This window comes from Mesoplodon densirostris, chromosome 18, assembly GCF_025265405.1.
Source record: "Mesoplodon densirostris isolate mMesDen1 chromosome 18, mMesDen1 primary haplotype, whole genome shotgun sequence".
NCBI lineage: Eukaryota > Metazoa > Chordata > Mammalia > Artiodactyla > Ziphiidae > Mesoplodon > Mesoplodon densirostris.
This window is the reverse complement of record NC_082678.1, coordinates 61,660,440-61,684,865: the sequence shown is the minus strand read 5'-3', so window position 1 is coordinate 61,684,865 and position 24,426 is coordinate 61,660,440. Positions and strand designations below refer to the sequence as shown.

At 40.8% G+C, this 24,426-nt stretch overlaps 1 protein-coding gene across 3 annotated transcripts; it reads left to right on the top strand.

The window, feature by feature from the left end:
- Nucleotides 1-1,402: 1,402 nt before the first annotated feature.
- Nucleotides 1,403-24,379, top strand: DGKE (diacylglycerol kinase epsilon). Of its 3 annotated transcripts, none has more exons than XM_060081224.1 (12): nucleotides 1,403-2,305; nucleotides 11,067-11,226; nucleotides 12,786-12,905; nucleotides 15,223-15,366; nucleotides 15,611-15,768; nucleotides 16,139-16,190; nucleotides 17,472-17,585; nucleotides 18,825-18,896; nucleotides 21,371-21,498; nucleotides 21,714-21,825; nucleotides 22,205-22,380; nucleotides 23,180-24,379. In XM_060081224.1, the coding sequence occupies exons 1-12, from the start codon at nucleotides 1,851-1,853 to the stop codon at nucleotides 23,301-23,303; spliced, it is 1,815 nt and encodes a 604-aa protein (XP_059937207.1). In that variant the 5' UTR covers nucleotides 1,403-1,850; the 3' UTR covers nucleotides 23,304-24,379. The 3 variants fall into 3 exon arrangements, with proteins under 3 accessions (XP_059937207.1, XP_059937208.1, XP_059937210.1); XM_060081225.1 differs by having other exon boundaries at nucleotides 23,054-23,273; XM_060081227.1 differs by having other exon boundaries at nucleotides 22,205-23,273.
- Nucleotides 24,380-24,426: the final 47 nt, after the last annotated feature.

Sequence of the window (24,426 nt, the reverse complement as noted above, 5' to 3'; positions counted from 1 at the left end):
GGGCCTCTCACTGCTGAGACCTCTCCTGTTGCGGAGCACAGGCTCCGGACGCGCAGCCTCAGCGGCCATGGCTCACGGGCCCAGCCGCTCCGCGGCATGTGGGATCCTCCCGGACCGGGGCACGAACCCGCGTCCCCTGCATCGTCAGGCGGACTCCCAACCACTGCGCCACCAGGGAAGCCCTAAACAGAGGACATTTATCCAAAGGATTTGTAAACTTATGTCCACACAAAAACCTGCACACAGATGTTTCTAGGAGCTTTACTCATAATTGCCAAAACTTGGAAGTTACCAAGATGTCCTTCAGAGGTAAATGGCTAAATAAACTGTGGTCCATCCAGACAATGGAATATTATTCAGCACAAAAAGAAATGAGCTATCAAACCATGAAAAGACACGGAGGAAACTTAAGTGCACATTCCTAAGTGAAAACAGCCAATCTGAAAAGGCTACACACAGTATGAGTCCAATGATATGACATCCTGGAAAAGGTAAACCTATGGAGACAGTAAAAGGATCAGTGGTTACCAGGGGTGAGGGTCTGGGGAGAAAGGAATCAGCAGAACCCAGATGATCTGTGGGCACTTCAGAGATTGAAGCTGGGGTGCAGTGAGCCATTACAAACAGGGCTAATAAATCCTTCTTGTTAGGCATGTTTCAACAGTCCTGGCACTCTGGGAGAGCTGGGGCTCTTCGCACAGTGCTTGGCACATAGTAAGCCCTCAGCTTTCTGTTTAATAAGTAACTAGCGGGAGCGCAGGTGACAGCTACCAATTTTTTATTTGGATTGTCCTGTTCTATCAGTACATAACACTCTCAAAACTGCCAGTTTTCTCCCTTACAACTTTCAAAACTGCGCCAGCTCCCACCTCCACCAGTGAGGCTGGAAGTCACAGAAAAGGTTTATGCTGCGTAAATCATTCATGCTAGGACTCTCGCTGATTACAGACGCAGAAGGCTCAACCAGCCATCCTCTCTAACGCCCCCACCTAATGATTACTCCGCCCCCTGTTCTCCCTAAGCCGAGCCCACGGGGGCCGCCCTTCCCATCAAGCTCCGCCCCCTCCCCAAGGCCCTGCCGCCTCAGGCCTCTCGGCCTCCCGGTCGCACCTCATACTCGGTCCAGCCGCCGAATTCTAGCCGCAGGCCCCGCTCTCGCCCGCGGCTCCAGTGGACCCGGGCAGCTCCAGTAGCGTCCGCACGCCCCCGCAGGCTTCCTGGCAGCGCGAGGGTGGGAAGAAGGCCCGAAGCCCGGCCCCCGGAGCCGCGCCACCGCCCCAGGCTAGGTAGGGCCGGAGAGGCGGGCGGGGCCGGGGCCCTGGCCCCCGAGGCCTCGCGAGAGGGGCGGGGCTGCGCGGTGGGCGGGGGCGGGCCTGAGGGAGGCCGCGCGGGCCCAGGAGTAGCAGGACGCGTGTGTTTGCTAGGCGTGGGCTAACGGTTACGGGCGCTAGCCGGCTCCGTGCGGCCCACGCGCGCCGTCGCGCCCGACCAGTGGGCGCCGCGCCGGCCTCTCCGTGGGGGCAGCCTGTACATTGTGATTGCGCCTTTTCCCGTGCCGGGCGAGGTGAGGAGGCGGTGGCCGGGCCCGAGGAGGAGGGAGGGGACGGAGCGTGACAGCCCTGGGCGCCGCCCCCTCGGCGCCGCAGGTCCGCGGCCGGGCGACCCGGAGGCACTGGGGTCGGGCCGCGGGGAAGACGGCGCGCGTGCCCCTCCTTGGAGAGAGCAGAGCCACCTGGGCCGACGGCGCTTTGGGGATCCCCTAAAAGGTAGGAAGGAGGGCGGGACGGGGGCAGCGAGCCCGAGGTGGACCCGCCCGTGTCTCTCCTAGTTAGAAATAGTCCTTGGGGAAGATGGAAGGGGAGAAGCGGCCGGCGCCCTACGAGGGCCTGTTTGCGGACTGGCACCTGGTCCTGTGGACGCTGTGCTCGGTGCTGCTGCCCGTGGTCATCACCTTCTGGTGCAGCCTCCAGCGGTCGCGCCGGCAGCTGCACCGCAGGGACATCTTCCGCAAGAGCAAGCATGGGTGGCGCGACACGGACCTGTTCAGCCATCCCACCTACTGCAGCGTGTGCGCGCAGCACATCCTGCAGGGCGCCTTCTGCGACTGCTGCGGGCTGCGCGTGGACGAGGGCTGCCTCAAGAAGGCCGACAAGCGCTTCCACTGCAAGGAGATCATGCTCAAGAATGACAGCAAGGCCCTGGACGCCATGCACCACCACTGGATCCGGGGCAACGTGCCCCTGTGCAGTTACTGTGTGGTTTGCAAGCAGCAATGCGGCAGTCAACCCAAGCTCTGCGATTACAGGTACGGCCTTTGTGGGTACTGATTGTCCCACAATGCTTGGAAGGAGTCAGGATTTCAAAGAGTGGGCGTAGCAGCCTGCTTTGATCTCCACAAATGGCCTCAACTGCCCACTTAGAGGACACAAGTTAATAAATAGCCCTGGTATTATATACAGTGAGGCAGCTTTGCAATAGTCATTTGCCTCGTTGATTCATCCAGCCTACACTCCTTAGCCACCTTGCCCTTTTGGGTAATAAAACTTGGCTCTTAACTTTCATCCAGAGGTCTCTAAGTGCCACATACTTTATGGCCACTGTGTGTTATATTTTAGCTTTTGTTTCTATTGTTTAGCTCCATTTTGCATGAGGAAAAATGAAGTATGAACAAATTAACTTTTCCCTAGAGTCTCAAAACTGATTCATCCTGGGTATTTGTTATGAATGTACAATGAAAACAAGAGTCATTCCAGGGGAGCACTTTAAGTATCTTTTCTAATCTAGATTCGGTGCTATAGTGAAATACACTCCAAAAGAACACTCCTTTTGCCAGATGGTCTTTCAGGACCTGTAGCATCTTAGACAAGTGACTTGGATTAATCCAAGAACATTTTAATAGCTTTTAAATACACACTGGACAACACATTTGTGTTCTTAAATATTGTTTGAAAATAGGCGAAGATGTCCTTTGCTCATGTTAGAGGTTGGTAATAAAAGGGGATGCTGCTTTGCAGATTATCTGTTCTAACTCATTTTACATTTGAGAGGATTTGATAGTTCAGAGAAATTTACTCAGTGGTAAAGTAGAACTGGCATCCTGGATTTCTAACCCCCAGTGCAGGGTTAGGAATACTAATCCCTAGCCTCTTCTCTGCCTTAAGCCTGGACATCTTCCTTGTGATGGGTTTTGTTTCTGACACGTTGAAAGGTCCCTAAACATGTTTAAGAACAGAAATAGAAAGCTGGCATGAGATAGCAAGTTACTTTTTTGATTATATTTTGTTTATTTTATTTAAAAATCCTTTTTTTAATTAGCATGAGCATTGTTATATCAACAATTATTTTTAAATCTTATTTTAAATAATTTTATACTTCAGATGTAGACTTTAAAAGTTACCGAAATATATACTTCAAACAACTACAGAGATTTATAACCATTTTTACTTGATATCTTTCAAATTTAGATGTCTTTTTGGCATCAGTGAGAGCTAGGTTACCAGTGTCTTTTTTTTTTTTTTTTTTTAAGTTTGGGGCGATTTTTTTGTTTTGTTTTTTTCTTTTAAAGAAGACATTGAGGTAGGAGTTTATTAATTTATTAATTTATTTTGGCTGTGTTGCGTCTTCGTTTCTGTGCCAGGGCTTTCTCTAGTTGTGGCGAGCGGGGGCCACTCTTCATCGCGGTGCGCGGGCCTCTCACTATCGCGGCCTCTCTTGTTGCGGAGCACAGGCTCCAGACGCGCAGGCTCAGTCGTTGTGGCTCACGGGCCTAGTTGCTCTGCGGCATGTGGGATCCTCCCAGACCAGGGCTCGAACCCGCGTCCCCTGCATCGGCAGGCGGACTCTCAACCACTGCGCCACCAGGGAGGCCCACCAGTGTCTTTTAGAAAATGTCATAATTGTCTCCCTAGTTAAGCTTCAGTCTTGGAGAATTGGGATTAGTTGGAAAGAAGGCATGAATTGAATATTGTTTTATTTCCTTCCCTTCTTTGTGTCTGTGCAGAATTCGATTAAAATGGCTTCTGTAAATATCTTAGCTGCATTTCATATACTCCTTAACAAATAATCATAATGCTCTGATTCTCCAACCAAATGATCTTTCTAGAAATGCATATGTGATTGGGGTTTCTTCTCTGTTTAAAACCCTTCAGTTACCCCCATCACTTAAACTGATGGTCTTTCAGTGTTAACTCCAAGTGTTTAACGTGGTATACAAGGTCCTCGTGCTCTCTGGACCCTGCCTGCCCGTCTAGTCTTATCTACCACCATCTGCATTAAACTTTATGCACCAGCAACATCAAGCTGGTTGTGGTTTCCTTTAAATACCCTTTTCATACTACCCTCTTTTTCCTCAAGGCTTAAGTATCCTTCTCCTGGCTAGCTTCTAGGCATCCTTTAAAGATTTTTTTTTTTACTTTACTTTATTTGGCTGCGCCGTGTCTTAGTTGCAGCATGCGGGATCTTTTAGTTGCGGCATGCAGGATCTAGTTCCCTGACCAGGGGTCGAACCCTGGCCCCCTGCATTGGGAGTGCAGAGTCTTAACCACTGGACCACCAGGGAAGTCCCTCTAGGCATCCTAATGACTCATCTTGTGCCCTTTACTCCAGGAACACTTCCCTAATCTAGGCAACCTAATGACTCTGGGCGTCCTAATGACTCATCTTGTGCCCTTTACTCCAAGAACACTTCCCTAATCTACTCACCCCTGCCCCCAATTTTTCCTTCTTAATGATGACATCATATCCTTATCTCAGTAGTTCTCAGAGTAAGGTCCCCAGACGAACAGCATCAGTATCACTTGGAAACTTGTTACAAATGCAAATTCTAACACAGATTTAGATTTAGCACACAAAATTAAAATAAGATATTTGTATTTAATACAAAATAAAATGTTTGCAATATTTGAGACATACTTAGACCATAAATTATTTGTTGTTTATCTGTAATTCACATTTAACTGAGCATCTTCTATTTTTCCTGGCAGTGTTAGCCCCAGCCCAGACACACTGAATCAGAAACTTGGACTGGCAACCAACAATCTTTGCCTAACAGGCCCTGCAGATAATTCTAAAGTTTAAGAACCACTGCTATATTTATGTACTTCTTAAACATGAGCCTCTGTCCTTAAGTTTGTGTTCCCTCCTTTGAGCACAGTGAACATGGCAGTGAGTGACAGGTCTCCTTTTCTGCCTTAGCTTGTTCTTACTGGTTACTGAGCAGTCTGTTCCCAGCATGCTGGAACTCCTCACCCATGATAAAAATGGTTCCTGTATAATTTAGGAAGTGTTTATTTTTCCCAGGAGAAGAGAGCACAGTGTCCTGAAGTAGTATGTATTTTACAATATTCTGATTTATTTTAGCAGATAATTTTATGCAGGATTACAGTCTGCTGTGACCTTCTGTAGGAATGAGATATTTTGGAAAAAGGAACAGAATAAATATATACAGCCTTTAAACACAGACCAGACTGTCCCTCTCTGGATTTTATCCAGCCCTGGGGAGGGCTCCTTCTGCGTCTGCATCACATTCTTGGGAAGTCTAAGAGTTCAAGTGAACTATGAAGACTGTTCAACAAGGTAGCATTTTGAAGGGGCCATATGACAGGCGGTCACTGATCTTAAAGGCTACGAGAATAAGTGACAAAGGACTTTTAATTTATACTCACTGCCATTATTTAGTTTTCGCATATTAAGCGTATACTGTGTGCCAGGCACTGCGCTGGATCCTGTTGTCCCTGTAGGCTTCTTGCTTTTCTGTGTTTTCCTGCCTCTACCACAGCAGAGTATGTCTGCACCTACTGTCGTCTTATCACTGCTCCCCACACTTCTTTTGTCTCTTCTAACCTCTCTTCTGACTAAAATAGGAAATTAAGTTCTATTTTTAAGTATTCGTTATGTTTATTGAATGAACCTTTGTTCCTTATAGTGTTCTGTCTCTCATTAAGAAAACTTTTTGGGGGCCTCCCTGGTGGCGCAAGTGGTTGAGAGTCCGCCTGCCGATGCAGGGGATGCGGGTTCGTGCCCCGGTCTGGGAGGATCCCATATGCCGCGGAGCGGCTGGGCCCGTGGGCCATGGCCGCTGAGCCTGCGCGTCCGGAGCCTGCGCGTCCGGAGCCTGCGCGTCCGGAGCCTGTGCTCCGCAACAGGGGAGGCCGCAACAGTGGGAGGCCCGCGTACCGCAAAAAAAAAAAAAAAAAAAAAAAAAAAAAGAAAACTTTTTGGTTTATATTGTATTTTTATTTATAAAAACCTTTATAAAACACTTTTTTATTTATAAAAAAAACTTTAATTTATAAGGCCTTTTCTTCATTACACCCCCCTACACACACACACACACACACACACACACAGGGATTAATAAAACAAGCTTCTGACTCTTGGATGGTAATTACATTGGCAGCTTTACTCTAGGCTTTGATCTTAAACTTCATGATTCTGGGTTCTAATGTTTATTCATTTCATTAATTATCTGAAACAATGAAAGGATACCAGATTATCTTCTGGAGCAGGGGTGAGCATCCTTTTTCTGTAAGGAGCCAAAACTAAGTATTTCAGGCTTTGCAGACCATGTGGTCTGTTATAATTACTTCACTCTACCCTCCATCATAGTACAAAACTAGCAACAGACAGTACATAAATGAATGGCGTAGCTATATTCCAATAAAACTTATTCACAAAATTAGGAGGCAGATGTATTTGTAGTTTGCCAGCCCCATTCTAGTGTGAATTTCATAGATGACCATCTCAGCTTCATATATAATTCTGTTGCCTCTTCCAGCATACTAAAGAAGAGAGCTATTGTGAACAGGTAACTTTAGAGAAAACTTTTTTTTTTTAATAAAACAGTCATACTCCTGCACAAGAATGGCACATAGGGTAATGTTCTGTGTCTTCATAAGGATAAGTTACATAATTATGTTTACTTGTCAAAACTCAGCAGATGTACATATTTGCACATTTCATCATATATAATTTTTTTTTTTTTTTTTGCGGTACGCAGGCCCCTCACTGTTGTGGCCTTTCCCGTTGCGGAGCACAGGCTCCAGACGTGCAGGCTCAGCGGCCATGGCTCACGGGCCCAGCCGCTCCGCGGCATGTGGGATCTTCCCGGACCAGGGCACGAACCCACGTCCCCTGCATCGGCAGGCGGACTCTCAACCACTGCGCCACCAGGGAAGCCCCATCATATATAAATTTTACATTGAAAGAAAAAAACCTATAAACAAATACTGAACTCAAGGTAATGATATGCCTGCTTGCCGAGGTGTTTAGGAGATATTCTAATGTCTGTGATTTATTTTTTTTTTTTTTTTTTTTTTTTTTTTTTTTTTTTTCGGTATGCGGGCCTCTCACTGTTGTGGCCTCTCCCGTTGCGGAGCACAGGCTCCGGATGCGCAGGCCCAGCGGCCATGGCTCACGGGCCCAGCCGCCCCGCGGCATATGGGATCCTCCCAGACCGGGGCACGAACCCGTATCCCCTGCATCGGCAGGCGGACTCTCAACCACTTGCGCCACCAGGGAGGCCCCTGTGATTTATTTTTAATGCACCAAAAATGAGATAGATTAATGGATAGATAGAAATGAAACAGAGCAATTACAGTTAATATATTAATGCTGGAATATAGGTGGTGGGCTTACCTGTGTTCCTGTAAAAAGAAATTTTTTAATGCAAAAACACTTAAAAAAGCAAGGAACTAATAAGGACCTACTGTATAGCACAGGGAACTCTACTCAGTACTACTCTGTAATGGCCTATATGGGAAAAGAATCTAAAAAAGTATGGATATATGTATAACTGATTCACTTTGCTGTACACCTGAAACTAACACAACATTATTAATCAACTATACTCCGATAAAAATTAAATATGTGTGTGTGTGTGTGTGTGTGTGTGTGTGTGCGTGCGCGTGTATAAAAGCAAGGAGACTGTCATTTTTTTTTTGGAAATACTTGCTGAAGTATTGAAAGGTGAAATCTCATAATGTCCATAATTTACTTTCAAATGATTCAGCAAAATATGAGTTTATTTTGAAAGAGAAAGAAAATGTTGAAGAAAATGTTACTTAAGAATCAGAGTTAAGGGTTGGTTTAAGGGTATTCATTTTGCTATTCTTTTGACTTCTGTGTAGGTTTAAAATTTTTCAAAAAAAGTTGGGGAAAGAATAAAGATCATAAACAATCAAAGACATGACTGCTAAAACTAAAGTATCAAGATATTATTAGTAATGTCTTATTTTCCCATCAGGTTTGAAATCTAGGTCAAATAAAATACCAATTACAAAATATATAACGAGAACAGGTCTCGATTTTGATTGTGGTATTTCTCAGGAAAAATATAAAGCTGAATAAGGAGTAAGTATTTTGGCTTTACTTTTACAGAGCAAAGGCTGATAATAGCCATCACCTTGGTTAAAAGAGTCTTTTCTGGGGCTTCCCTGGTGGCGGAGTGGTTGAGAGTCTACCTGCCGATGCGGGGTACACGGGTTCGTGCCCCGGTCCGGGATGAACGGCTAGGCCCGTGAGCCATGGCCGCTGAGCCTGCGCGTCCGGAGCCTGTGCTCCGCAACGGGAGAGGCCACAACAGTGAGAGGCCCACATACTGCAAAAAAAGAGTCTTTTCTGAAATTTATGAGAACTTACTAAATGATAAAGGTGTCACAAATCAGTGGGATAGAAAAGATTACTTTATAAATCGTGCTAGGACAAGTGCTCTTTGAGGAAATAAAAGTTGACTCTTCATATCACACTCTATACCAAAATAAACTCCAGATGGATTGAAGCAGGAGTTCTTAGTTCATAGATAGATACGGTTCCAGGAAGCCTGACACTTTGATGAGATTCTCAGTGGAATCTGTAGCCCCAGAAGGTAAGAAGCACTGAATTAAAGGCATAAATATGAAAACTGAAGTGTGAGGGGGGAATAGCTATAGGCGAATATCTAATTTGGAAAGGTAAAGGACTTCAGAGCATGAAAGCATTTAAATAAGCCACAAAGGGAAATACAGATCTGTCTAGCAAAAAAAATAAACTAAAGTACATTAAAAGGTAAATATAAGAGAAAAGTGAAATGTTTGCAATAAGTATGACAGAAAAGTTGATATCCTACATAAATAAATATGATATATCCATGTGATATAATATTAATACATTCTTAACAAGCCATGTTTTTTAAAAAATACTTAATGGCATAGGACAGGATTCATGATACAATTTCCAAAGAAAAGTACTGTCCAGATATATATATATAAATACATCATATCCCTAACCTGAAAAATAAACATGTAGGGACTATAAAACTGAGAATAAATACATCAAAAAGTTAAGAGTAACTATCTCTGGATGACTTTTATGTCTTTCTGTATTCTCTAAATTCTAAAGCATAAGCCAATATCATCTAAAATACAGTTTTAAAAATTTATACAGGTAGTTCATGAATACATACTGGTGTTTAGAAACTTAAGCAATACAAAAGAACATAGGGTACAGAGAGAATGTTCTTCTCATCCCTCGGTCCCATTTTTCTTCCCAGAGGAAACCATTGTGAAATAATTCAGTGGGTTTCCTTTCAGGTTATTTTCAGTAATAATATACTAGTTTAATTAAAATAATAATAATAATACACTAGTTTAAAGTTAACAGTAGAGCAGTAGGTGGAGGTGGTATACTTTGGCTGCATGAGCAGTCTGTCGTCGTTTCTCAAGCTTAGGTTGAAAGCAAGTGTTAACAGGGTTATCATGCAAGTTAATTTACAGTTTTCCCTTTAACAGATCCTGCAGATAATTGTAATTTCAGCAGTAAATAGGATTCTTGAGTTAATAGCAGTAATTACTTGATAAAACTGAACGTCCAGCTGAAAAAAAACTTTAAAATAGAAGTCCAAGAGAGTTGACCTTGGGGTGAAAGAGTTTTTATCCTCTTTTTAAATTTTATTTATCTAATTATAACCATTGTTTTCTGTTGACCTGTTTTTGTCTGTACAGTCAGATTTGCCTTATCTGTGAGTGGATTAAATACTTAGTAGATTAATAATAGAAACCCAGGGCCTTTGCCAGCACTATTCTCTGCTTGTTTCATGCATGCGTTCAAATGTAGAGGCAAATTTGAACATAAATATCTGTCTGTACTTCAGGTGCGAGCATATAGATTAGTTTCATATTAACTGCCAATAAGAAGTTGACTATTTTATTATATTTGCTAAAGTGTTCACAGATGGTTATAAGTCAGGAGGTTTTCAAACTGGACCCTGAGGAACTCTTTTAAGGACCCAGGCCAGTGGGGCATTTAAGCTGAAGGCCTTCAGGCCTCAGGAACCTATTCCAGCCAACACACAAATTGATAGTACACAAAAGCATTGTTCTAGACCAGCTTTGTTTATGTGGGTTATATCTACCACGTTGTAAATTAAAACTGAGAAATTGTTTAAATATTCATTTTAAAAATAACAATAATGGTAACAAAATATTTTTGTGAAAATTTAGTGAGAAGATTGGCATCGTTTTACTTTTTTGGTACATTTCTTTGGTGCGTAAGTCAGCTAGCACCTCCTATCTACTTCTGCATTCAGTCTGTTGATTTAGCACATATCATATAGCTTCCGGAAAACTCAACTGTATACTTTGGATAGAATGAAGGTGAAATAACATATTGTTATTAAAATGATTTTAACCTCAGAGACACCCTGAAAGGATCTTCCCCAGACCGCACTTTAAGAACCACTGTTAGATTAAACAGTCAAGTATGCTCAAAGTTTATTGTTCTAGGGACTTCCCTGGTGGTCCAGTGGTTACGACTCTGTACTTCTACTGCAGGGGGCACGGTTTTGATCCCTGGTCAGGGAACTAAGATCCCACATGCCACATGCCCCCCCCCCAAAAAAAGGGGCATTAAAAAAAAAGTTTATTGCTCTATTTTCACTGTGCAGATACAATTATAAATTTTTAATTTGCCAGATTTTTTTCATTGGTGATGAAATTACTATTTCAGTTTTTTTTGACAAAAATGACTGGTTTGCAGATGAGTAAGGTTGTGGTTTAAAGTTAATTATTGTCTTTGTTTTTTTCTCCCCTCAGGTGCATTTGGTGTCAGAAAACAGTACATGATGAGTGTATGAAAAATAGCTTAAAGAATGAACAGTGTGATTTTGGAGAATTCAAAAACCTCATCATTCCACCAAGTTATTTAACCTCCATTAATCAGATGCGTAAAGACAAAAAAACAGATTATGCAATGGTAATCAGAGTTTACTTTTCCTTATGTAACTGATTTCCAAAAAGTTATTTATGTCAGTGTATGAAACACAGCTGTGTGTGTGAGAAGAATCATTATGGTAAGCCATAATACCCTACCCACTTTCTAAAGATGTGCCACAAATTTTGGCACTTGAGTTCTTTCAGGTCTAAAAGGAAATTGGAATATGTTATATTAGTGGTTCCTAAATCACTGAGTCCAAATCACTTGAGGAGCTTTTTAAAAATACAGACTTCTGAGCCCACCTCCATCACCATGTTTGATTTAGTAGATCTAGGGTAAGTCCCAGGAATCTGTATTTTTTTAGAGTCCTCAGATGAGTCTGATGAACAGCTGGATTTGGGATTCATGATTATTGTCAGTGAAAAGAAAACAGATTTTCCTCACACGTTGTTCTAAAAGAATTTTTTCGTTTGGAACCTCACGTAGGGTGCCTGGAGATAAGTTTATGTTGCACGTTAGATGCTCCCACAGATAATGGTGAGCATTAAAGCTGTTGACAATACTTGGCAGTATGTATGTGTATGATAATTGGTACAAACATCTTTCAGTCTTCATGTAGCTCTGAAGGAAAAACTGTAAAATCTGCATTTATTTCCTACTTGAATGTCCCAAAGTAGTTAAACTATTTCATTCTAAAACTAAATTGTGTTTTTTCCAAGTTCGGATTTTATATCTTAAATGTCACCTTTGTCAATATTCCTGCAAGAGAAAGAGGGCTGTTAAAATTAGAAAACATGTTTAATGTTGTTGTGATACTTTTTTTTAAATGGACAACGCTTATGTATCTGAATTCAGTCTGAGATCATAGGGGATGAGAATCATTCAGTAAAACCGTGGAACATCTTCATTAATGTTATATCCTCAAGGAGAAGGGGAGAGGAAAGAAGTGGTTAGATTGGAGAAACATTAATTTCATTTGACTTTGGGCTTTGTACAGTTCTGGATTCTTGAATCTATTTCTGAATACCCCATTTAAAAAAAAGCTTGAAAATTAGAATTCATCCAGAAAAGGACAGGGTTAAGAGAGCAGAGAAAATCAGTGTCCATTCTATGAAGGGTTGAAACGTGTTGCCTGGGAGACAAGACTAATAAACGATATAATGCTTCAGGTGTTTGAACACAACAGTTGTATGGAAGAACAAATGAAATTATTCCTTGCCTCAGGAATCAAAAGTAGAACAATGAAAGTTATTGAAAGACAGATTTTTAACTCAATTTAAGTCAGAACTTTCTAATAATTTGATTTAGCAGTGGAATGGGCCGCCTTGTTAGTGAGTTCCTTCTTACATGAGTATCCAAGTATATACTGGAAGACTTATCTAGAATAATGTAGAAGAGAATTATATATTAAGCAGAAATTAGTTCATTTCTAAGGAACTTTTCCATTCTCAGAATTCTTTGATTTTTATATTGTATCGATTGGGATAGTTGTTGTTCTCTCAGCAAATTTACAGCACGGTTGTTATTAAGAAATGAAAAACTTATTGCTCACCATCTTTGAGATATTAAGGTCTTTTCACTCACATTAATTTTTTTAGCTAGCGTCTAAGCGTGGAAAGCAGTGGACTCCATTAATAATCCTGGCCAACTCTCGTAGTGGAACTAATATGGGAGAAGGACTGCTGGGAGAATTCAGGATCCTCCTAAATCCCGTACAGGTAACCAAAGAGAAAACCTTCCTTTCTGTATTAATCTTTTCATTTTTAGTTTTACATTTTCCCTAAATTGTAATGGTTGTTAATGCTTGAAACCGGTAATCATCTGATTGTAGGGAAGAATAATAATTATGAAAGTACTGAGCCATTCAAATATGTGGAGAAAGAGGGGTTCTCATGGTGGGGATGTAAAATGCTGCAGCAACTTTTAGAAAACACTTGGACAATTTCTTAAAAAGTCAAACAGGGACTTCCCTGGTGGTCCAGTGGCTAAGGCTCCATGCTCCCAGTCAGGGGGCCCAGGTTCGATCCCTGGTCAGGGAACTAGATCCCACATGCCACAGCTGAAAGATCCCACACACCGCAATTCAAGATCCAACGACGCCGCAATGAAGATCCTGCATGTGGCAACGAAGATCCCGCGTGCCACAGCTAAGACCCAGCGCGGCCAAATAAATAAATAGATATTTCTTTAAAACAAAAAAGTCAAACATAAATTTACTGTACCCCCTAGAACTTCTAGGAATCTACCCAAGGGAAACAAAAACATATATCCCACAAACACTTTTATGCAAATGTTCATAGCAGCATTATTCATAATAGCCAAAAAGTGAAAATACCCCACTGTCCATCAGTCAGTGGCTGGATAAAACAAAATGTAATATACCCATATGAATGGAATATTCAGTGATAAAAAGGAACTACTGATACATACATACATACTACAATAAACGAACCTCAAAAACATGCTGAGTGCAAGAAGCCCAGTGCAGGGGACCCATATTGTGTGATTCCATTTATATGACGTGTTCAGAAAGGGTAAATCTATAGAAACAGAGAGTAAAACAGTGATTGCTGGAAATTAGGAGTAATCGCACACCGACATTTTTAAATGTAAGAATAAAAGACTCAGACCATTAAGACTGAGCTGACATGCTAGCAGCTTCTATTTTGAAAAACTAAACAACTCATTGTGCAACAATCATAAATGCAATAACTTTTCTTTCTAATTTGTAATTTTCCCTTTCAACATTGCACAACTTAAGGAAATATAAAAATAATTTTAAAAGGAAAGAGAAAGGGGAGTTCCCTGGCTGTCCAGTGGTTAGAACTTGGCACTTTCACTGCTGTGGCCTGGGGTTCAATCCCTGTTCAGGGAACTAAGGTCCTGTAAGTCACGTGGTGGAGCCAAAATAAATAAATGAATAAAATTTTAAAATAAAAGGAGGGGCTTCCCTGGTGGCACAGTGGTTGAGAGTCCGCCTGCCGATGCAGGGGACACGGGTTCGTGCTCTGGTCTGGGAAGATCCCACATGCCGCGGAGCGGCTGGGCCCGTGAGCCATGGCCGCTGAGCCTGCGCGTCCGGAGCCTGTGCTCTGCAACGGGAGAGGCCACAACAGTGAGAGGCCCGCGTACCGCAAAAAAAAAAAAAAAAAAAAAAAAAAGAGAAAAAGAAAAATCACCTGCATTATCTCCACACAAATGCATCAGTTGTTTTCATTTGTCCATGTTCTTTCCATGAATTGTCTGTGCATTTACATATTAACATTTCTGTAACAATAATCTAGGTACAAGTTTACATTCTGTTTTCTTTACCTAAAAGTATATTTTTCTGTGTTGCAAAATAGTCCTCATAATTATGTATGAAATGACTAAGAAATCATCAAATGGATATATCCATATTTATCCAGTCTCCTGCTGTTGGAGGTCAAGTTTCTCTCTAAGGTTGTGCAATTATAAATAATGCCACACTAAATATCTTTACACACAGGGCATTTTCGTCTTTTGAAATATTTTCCTAGATCATTTACAGAATTATAGGTATCAAGGATCCTTTCACCTTTATGTCATTTTATGCATATTGCAGAATTGTTTTCCAGAAATTGGTACTAACTTGCAGTAGTAACGGAGTTTTTAAATCCAGTATAAAATATGAAGCACTAGTTAAAGGTGAACTTAGCACAGCCTGGTTTTATGTGAACAGCAAAGAGGCAGTACTGTATAGTGGATAAACTACAGGATTGAATTTGTACGTCAGCACCTAATTATCAGAGGAAGCGTAGGCAAGTTATTTAACCTTCCTGTGCCTCCATTTCCTGGTCAGTAGAATGAGGTTTACTCGTGCTTTGTAGGGTCAGCATTGGGATGATCCACAGTGAATATAGTCTGGCATAGTGCCTGGCATATTGTTAAAGATAAACGCATCGTAGCCAGTATTGTTATTTAAGCATATCTATGTACTCATCTAGAAGGAAATTATCCTCACAGATGGATGACAGTGTTGGATAAAATAATTTTTTCCTTTTCTTTCACGTCTAGGTTTTTGATGTTACTAAAACTCCCCCTGTCAAAGCCCTGCAACTTTGTACTCTTCTTCCCTGTTATTCAGCTCGAGTCCTTGTTTGTGGAGGGGATGGGACTGTGGGCTGGGTCCTGGATGCAGTTGATGAAATGAAGATTAAGGTATCCACCTTTAAGACCTACTTGCCTTTCACAGAAGCACTTCTAAGATAACTATACAGTATTTGTGCTTATATTTTTTATTATGCAGATGAGTATTAGAAGGCATTGCCAATTTTAAATATTGTTATTGAGCAGTTATTATTATGTTTGTATCTTTATTGCCTTGGCTTTAAATTTTACCAAATACTATTACCCTACAAATAGTCTGAAGAGAAAAATCAAAAATATATCTTCTGTGTTGTAGGGACAAGAGAAATACATTCCACAAGTTGCAGTCTTGCCTCTGGGAACAGGCAACGATCTATCTAATACCTTGGGTTGGGGTACAGGCTATGCGGGAGAAATCCCAGTCGCACAAGTCTTAAGAAACGTGATGGAAGCAGATGGAGGTAAACTAGATAGGTAAGTTATACTTCCCCCCAAAAGTAGATTTCTTGAACTTTGGGAATATTGTTTGGATTATAAAAGAAGACTTGTATAGTTATAAAGTTAAATGTAATTTAAATGTAAAAAGCTATGTTAGTTGTGCTTATACATGGATACTGATGTTTTATTTTGCTGCTGTATATTTTGTTGTTACGTAAGGACTGAAGTCATAAATTAGGCTGAGTACTCATTTCAAAACTTACATACTCACTTAAATGTGCTTATTTCTCCAAATGCTATTTTAATAGAAGAACCTCATCTACCAGGCATCCAGAGTTGATTGGTAATAGTTACAGTTAATTGGCAGTTAATAATTCTGATTCTTTTTTTAACTTCTGTTTTTTAGATGGAAAGTTCAAGTAACAAATAAAGGATACTACAACTTAAGAAAACTCAAGGTATGTTTTTAGGGCTGCAGTTTCGAGTGGTCTCAACAAGCATGATGGAGTGCTTCCATTGTGGTGCTGTGGTGGGACACAGCAACAGGTCCTTATCTCTAGGGAGCTGGTTATGAAATAGGCTGGGGGTGTGCCTGGTTCCACCCTCGTAGATCAGGCTGGAAATATTTCAGGGGAAGTGACCTGGGAGTTGGTCCTTAAAATGTAAATACAATTTAGATCAACAGAGAAAGGAGCAAAAGGCTTCCCAGGTGGAGGAAATAGAGACGAGAGGGTGCACATCATGGTTAGTAAATAGCAAATAATACAGAGATAGCAGATCTGTATTTTTAAAAAGATACTCTGGAGATAGTGTGGAAATAGCTTAGAAACCTGCACTATGACCCAAAAAAAGGGAATCTTAGGATGAGGACAATTCAGAGACGTTTTAGAGGTGGAATTGATCAAGACTTGGCAGTTGGGAGGGTGGGAGGGAGGGAGACACAAGAGGGAAGAGATATGGGAACATATGTACATGTATAACTGATTCACTTTGTTATAAAGCAGAAACTAACACACCATTGTAAAGCAATTATACTCCAATAAAGATGTTAAAAAAAAAAAAAACTGAAACGAAACTGATACCCTGAAAGAAAAAAAAAAGACTTGGCAGCTGATTGGTATTAGGGGAAGCAAGAAAAAACATTACTACCAGATTTCTAGTTTTTATGACGGGATGTATAGAAGTGTCATTAACCAAGATAAGAAAAATAGAGTTTCAGGTTTGAATAGGAAGAAAATGCGTTAAGACTTTGGGCATGTCACCCTTGAGTCTGTGGCTCACTGAACAAGAAGTCAGAAATGCAAGCTTATTGCTCAGGAAGAAGATTAAGTGCAGCTAGGTTGAGGGAATCCAGGCTGGATTGGGAAGTAAAGTTAAGCGGGGACCAATAGCCTGATTGAGACTTCAAAAGCTGAGAGCCTGAGAGTTGCAATGGAAGTAAAAAGCAAAGTAATGGGAACACAGGAGTGGAAAGCCTGGGTGCAAAGTAGAGCCGTTTAAATGTAGCCTATTAACCAGAAATGGAAAGTGAAATGTATATCTTATAGGATCAGCCTTTGAACTGAAGCTTTATCTCTGGAAACTTCACTGGATAGCGTAAAATAACTCTACGCAAAAAGTGAATGTAGAAAGTACTTAATTTTCATAAAGAACACAAAGACTAAGATTTACATATTTATTGTATAACACAGGCTTGGATGGAAGCATAATCTGTTGCTTATTTTTACCCTTTTCCACAGGAATTCACAATGAACAACTATTTTTCTGTTGGACCTGATGCTCTTATGGCCCTCAATTTTCACGCTCATCGTGAGAAGGCACCATCTCTGTTTTCTAGCAGAATTCTTAATAAGGTGTGTTGGATAAAATAACCTTTCCTGCTTATCACCTAAGGTACAGTAAAAATCAAGAGTTCAATTATATCTAGCACTCTTTCAACTAGATTGAGATAGAACTAACTTATGGAAACATTTACCTGTTCTGTTTTATGTAAGACTGTCAAATTAGATCCTTAAATGTATTTTATTAAAGTATTTCATAACCATGACAAAATTTTTTTAACTCAGAGTTGGAATGTTTTATAGCGTATTTCGCTTAGATGGCAACTAAATGGAATATATGAGAGCTTATCTTACTTAAATGGCAAGTAGAATTGGAAATAAATTTAGGCCAGATAAATTTTTGGTGAAGCCATTAATGGAAAACTAGATTCCATTGGCCTGAAAAAACTCTAAAAGGCAGATGAGGTAAGAAAAGGAGCAGTTTGTTTTCCACACTTTTTTTTTTTTTTTTTTTTTTTTTGCGGTACGCGGGCCACAGCGGAGCACAGGCTCTGGACGCACAGGCTCAGCGGCCATGGCTCACGGGCCCAGCCGCTTCGCGGGATGTGGGATCTTCCCGGACCGGGGCACGAACCCGTGTCCCCTGCATCGGCAGGCAGACTCTCAACCACTGCGCCCCCAGGGAAGCCCTGTTTACCACACTTTTAACTGAGATCATCTCTGGTTGCTAGTACAATTGATTCCTTTGGTTCAAATTTTGTCTTCGAATTTTTTTAATGACTTTTGGTGATTGAGCAATAGGATGCAAAAAATAGATGCAAAACAATTTTGTTCCTGGTTCCGTTTTACAAATAGCTCTCTTTTATTAATATAGTTGCTAAGTCAGTAAGAATTGCTGTTTATACAGTTGCTAATTAACATCTCAGTGCTTCCGTCAACCTTCCTGTATTCAAAAGTGATTATAAAATGTTTGCTAGATTTACCTGTGTTACTTTCATCAAGTAATCTGAAGTACTAGGAAAAGGTGGAATTTTCTAGTTTTAACACAGTGTTGCTTTATAAGGTGTACCTTTTCGGATGAACTGGGAGAAAACAGCATTTAAGCACAAACCACCCCCTCCTACGTTCCCCTGAAAAAACGGGCTAATTAAACTCAGAAGTGATGGTGCCCCTTCTGCCATCGGTGTATGGTCCACTCTCTGGACACATGACTCAACCATCACATCAGGGAGCTTTCGTTCAGTGTCTTTTTCTTGCTTACAGGGCTTGTTAGGTTGCTTTAATATCATATTTTCTGTCCATTTCTCATAGGCTGTTTACTTATTTTATGGAACCAAAGACTGTTTAGTGCAAGAATGTAAAGATTTGAATAAAAAAGTTGAGGTAAGCTTTTAAACTTTTAGGTGGTCTCTGGATTATGAACTTTTTTTTTTAACGAAAATGCTGAATTTTCTATTAACATATTTTGCTAACACATAGGGAGTATTTATTGTGTACCAGACACTTTACTAAGTGATTTATACACAATTTCCCACTGAATTCTCTCTACAACCTGTAAGGCAGGTACTATTATATTCCCATCTCGCAGAAAACTATTTGAAATTAAATAACTTGCCCACATTCACAAAGTGCCCAAGGATATAGGTAACCAGGATTTGAACCCGGGATTATGTAACTCCAGAGTCCGTTACATAGACAGACTCTGAACAGCGTCCATGTGAGTTCTCTGACACAGTGCCTAACTCATCATATACTCTCAGAGGAAGTTTAAGCCCAAAGTTTAACTCCTATTATGGTTGTGATGTATCTCTTTTACATACTAAAGCAAAATAGAAATGTATGAGCAATAAAGATAGGATATTCATGATTGCTTATTGCTACAGCACTCCTGACATCACGATATGGCAAAGTTTTATATGTATTCCTTGCTTGCTTCAGAAAAGAATCTGTAATGGTTAATAGCAATGGCAAAGACATTAATACAGAGAAACCTAGAACTACTAAAATAAGTAAAAAAGGGGACTTCCTCTGCAGTCCAGTGGTTAAGACTCCACACTTCCACTGCAGTGGGAGTGAGTTTGATCCCTGGTTAGGGAACCAAGATCTCACATACCATAGCTCAGCCAAAAAAAAAAAAAAACAGTAAGAAGGGAAGAGCCAAACAACAAACAACTTAGGGAAAGAGTGAAAAATGAGCCAAGAGGGAGGAGCCTGACTATATACTCACCAAGGAAAGCTGCTGCGGTGAGGTAGATGCTGAGCTCACGTCCCAGGAGGAATGGCGAGGGTTGCCATAAAAAATGTTTCCTTCTGCTGTATCATATTTCCTTTTTCCTGGGCTTTGATAGCAGGGGTAGAGTGAAGCATACAAGGTAGCACTTTTTTTTTTTTTGGTCTAATAGTTTATTTATACAAAAATTATTTGTGAAACCACCTACAAAATGCCAGGCACTGTTCTAGGTACCAGCTGTACAGTGATAAATCCCTTGGTCTCACTAAGTTTACAGTCTGGAGAGAAGAAAGACATTTAAATCATATTGCAATATGGCATGAGAAGTGATCTGATAAGGAACATATGCAGTCTTAGAGGAATAGATAAGAGCAGTACATAACCCAGGGACTGGAAACTGTCTAGGGAAAGTGACTGACAAGGAAGTTTTCTGGAAGAAGTGACAAGCTGCAGTCTGCAAATTAAATAAAACTTAGCTAAGTGAAGAGAGGTGAAAATCATTCTAGGCTTAGAACAGCATGTGCCGAGGCCCAGAGACAAGAGAGAACGTGACATATTTGAGTGTGTTCAAGCTGGACCATAGCTTGTGGGAGAGAAAGGGGTAAGAGCTGAGGCTGGAAAGATGGACAGAGGCCCAGATCACAGAGGAACTTGTGACTTGTTAAGGAACTTGGATTTCATCGTGAGCACTGGATTTCATCGTGAGCACTGAGTCAAGCCACTGAAAAGATGTAATAAGGGGATAAGTGTCAATCTAACCAATCTTTGAGAGATGAATAAGAGGAGAGTAAAGCTAGAAAAATGATGGGCTGCTGGACTAGAGTACTGTCAAGAATGTTGGAGAAGGAGGGATACTTAGAAGAAGCAGCGTCAGTTGTTTTTAGTGATTAATTGGTACGGAGGGTAAAGGCCCAGAAGTCAAAGATAATTCCCAGGTTTCTGGTTAGGCTGCAGCGTTGGGGGCAGGGGGTGCTACTCTTTCTTGGGAAAGTAGATTGCAGAGAAGATGCTTAACTCAGTTTTGTGCATGGGAGTTTTAGGTGCCACAGTCAGTTGGCAGTGTTTTGTGGGCAGTTAGATATATAGATCTAGCCCAGTTCACTTTCCTGGACAAGCAAAATAGAGCCATCAGCACAGAGGTGGCAATTAGCAAGACAGAAGTGGTTCGGATTTCAATCCAGAGTGTGTAGAGAAAAGAAAGGAGCCCGGTACATAGCTGTGTGGAATGCCTTCAACGTGAAGTTGAGAGTAGTGACTGAGGGGGAACATCCAGAGAAGTAGTCTGGTTCCCAGAAAGCAAAGGAGGAGAATAATTCAGGAAAAGAGGAAGGGGTCAACAGTGTGAGGTGCTATTAAAACAGCAAGTTAGATAAAACCTGAAAATATAAGGGGATTCTACAAAAAAGGGTTTCTTTGATGACCTTGGTTTTTAAATGTTTTCATTTGTTATAATTCATTTATTACAGTAAACATTGAACAGGTGAGAAAGGCCAGATTACCTGGAGTAGGAAGCAGTCTTCCTACCAGCTGTCACATCTTACGTATATGAAAATGGATGGGAATTCTGAGTAACTATGTCTGAAAGTAGTGTGCCCTGAAGTCACTTACTCCTTGTATTTCTTTAAAGCTAGAGCTGGATGGGGAGCGAGTAGAGCTGCCGGATTTGGAAGGTATCATCGTCCTGAACATTGGCTACTGGGGCGGTGGCTGCAGACTGTGGGAAGGGATGGGAGACGAGACTTACCCTCTCGCCAGGTATGTACGTTTGCAAGTGGTTTTCTATGTCACTGGTTCCTGTTGTTCTTTGTAGACTTTTAACATTTTTCCCACAGATTTTCTCTATTGTATACCTTGTTAATATCAATACTTAATAAGTTGTTGGTCCACCTGTGTTAAAAAGTAATTGTCCTATTGGGGCTGATTTTATTTTATTGCATCACATAATCCATATTTCCTTTGTCCAATTTTAGGCATGATGATGGTTTACTGGAAGTTGTTGGGGTATATGGGTCTTTCCACTGCGCTCAGATTCAAGTGAAACTGGCAAATCCTTTTCGAATAGGACAAGCACATACAGTGCGGGTAGGTGAAATATTGCTACAATGGACTAATTTGTCCATTTCTAAGCCATTGATGTGTAGAAGTAAATATACATGCTATACCTTGCCTTAAACCAGTATGTGGTTTACAGCCCATGCTGTTGGTCACTTTCCACCAGGGGTGAGTAGGATGGGGAGAAACAGGAAATAGGACCCTCAGTCCAGCTGAAGAAATGAAGTGTTCAGTGAAAAGGAATCCTTAAGCAATTGAGAAATAAAGATATATTCAGATTAATTTTCTAAGAGTGAAATGCTAATAAATGTCCCTGAGAAGGGTTAAGGGACTTGGGATGTTATTAAGGAAGATTTTTCTGAGCTTTCTGGGGACTGACTGTTTTCTCATTATTTGTCCCTAATTCTAGCTGATCTTGAAGTGCTCGATGATGCCAATGCAGGTAGATGGGGAGCCATGGGCCCAGGGGCCCTGCACTGTCACCATAACCCACAAGACACACGCGCTGTTGTTATATTTCTCTGGAGAACAAACAGATGATGACATCTCTAGTACTTCAGATCCAGAGGACACAAAGGAAACTGAGTAGGTGGAGGAGGAAAAGAGAACTTAGTGTAGAATCCTCACAACCGAGTAGATACACATTCATCCGAAATAGAACTCTGTCAGCTGGTTTAGTCTTCATTTCATCAGTAGTGTAATGGGTATACATTTATGTAAATAGCATTCCAGAAACAGCCATTGCTCCGGTTGCTTCCAAATGCCTGGTCTTTTTTCAGCAAACTCTTTGATCATGTAGCACTAACTACAAGTCCCAGGACGTTCCCTGAAGGCTCTGTGTTTGAGGGTTGGCTCGCTGAAGTGTGCGCTCGTTCCTTATTCTTGAGCCACACAGTTGATGGACACATAAGTACAACAAGATGTGGGTGGGAAAATCATTTCCATTTTAATTTTTACTGTGGTGACACCGTAACGTTTTAAAAATTACTTGAGATTTTGAAAGGAGATAGTTGGTGTCAAACTGGCATGGTTCATGCTGGACATCCTCCCTGCAGCATGCCTCTTAAGATTTCCTACAGCCCAGCACCAAGTGGCTCCATAAAGATCTGTTTCCAGGAAACCCCAAAAGGAGAAATGTAAAAGGAAGACAACACTCAGATTTTTTATTTTAGGAACATCTTCAGACCCCCTAGTGTTGTTTGGTTAACTCTGTTAATGACCAAGTTGAGCTGAAATTCGGCATCTTGTTTTATCCCAGTATAGCCAAAAGAGAAGCACCTAGGTGAATTGCAAAATTAACATTCAGAGCACTTTGGATTGGAAGTTACAGGTTTTGGAACTTCCCTCGTGGTCCAGTGGTTAAGACTCCGCACTTCCGTTGCAGGGGGAGCGGCCAAAAAAAGAAAAGAAAAGAAAAGAAAAAGAAAGTTACAGGTTTAAAGCTGGATGGTTCACCAACTTCTCTTTTGATTAAAAGACAGTGTCAACAATTCAAAAAAATGTACTAAAGAAAATTTACCAGTCAGATTAATTGCCCAAAAAAGTTCAGTGTTAATTGATAAGTTTTAAAAATTTAGTGGTCTGGTAGTATTTTGAAATATAGTAGTCTTTTATATCCAGAGTACTTAACAGAATTTCCCCTTGGGGAAGTGGATATAGAATCCTCTGCTAAAATGTTTATATCATATTTATTTTAAAATGAGAGATATATATTTTTTTACTTATTTATTTTCTTTATTGTCATATACCTGTGTTTAATGTTTACAATATATTGCTTTATTTAATAAGTTAAATTGATCACATAAATTCTGCTACTCACAATCAGAAGTATAGCCTAAGTAATAGTTGAAACCCATAATTTAATTCTCGTGACAGATATATCATATAGATATTCTCATTCTTTAGAAATATGCCGAGGGTGCCCCTCTGCTGCTCCCCAACCTACTCCCTCAGGTCCTACCGTGGGGCCGCCCCATGGGGCCTCCAGCCTGGTGTTTTAGAACAAATGGCCCATTTGTGGGTTTCGTGGTCTTTTATGACATTAATCTCTCTCTGAAGGATTGGAATGTATCCCCCCAAACACCGTTAGCTCCCCTTAAGAGTCTATTATGAATCTGTCATCTATTATGAATTGCCAGAAACTTAAATTTCAGTCACCTTCAGGCCCAGGCCATGTTTCGAAGGAACAACTAAGTAGTGTGTACAGTAGTCAGTACATTACATTAGAATACTTTTATTTTGTTTAAATTTTAACCTCTTCCAGGTCTCAGTGGGAGCAGCTAAATTCTAGTATTCTTAAGATTTTGTGAGCAGAGCTGTTTTCACCTTATTCATATACCATTCATGGTAGGTTACTTATTGCGGTGGTGGGAGAGTTTGTAGATTTTCTTTCAAGGGGCTGATCATGTTTTGAGTATAATGAGCTTCATTGTTTAATTCATGGTCAAAATTGTTACAGATATCACATTTTACAAATATACTGTTAAATTCACTTTGCTTTAGGCTATATTTTATCTATAATTCATAGTGCTAATTATAGAATAAAAGTAAATAGTTAATATGGGATATCAGAATTAAAATAATCAAAATAACATCATTTTTTTAATTTTTAAAACTGTAACTATAATGTTA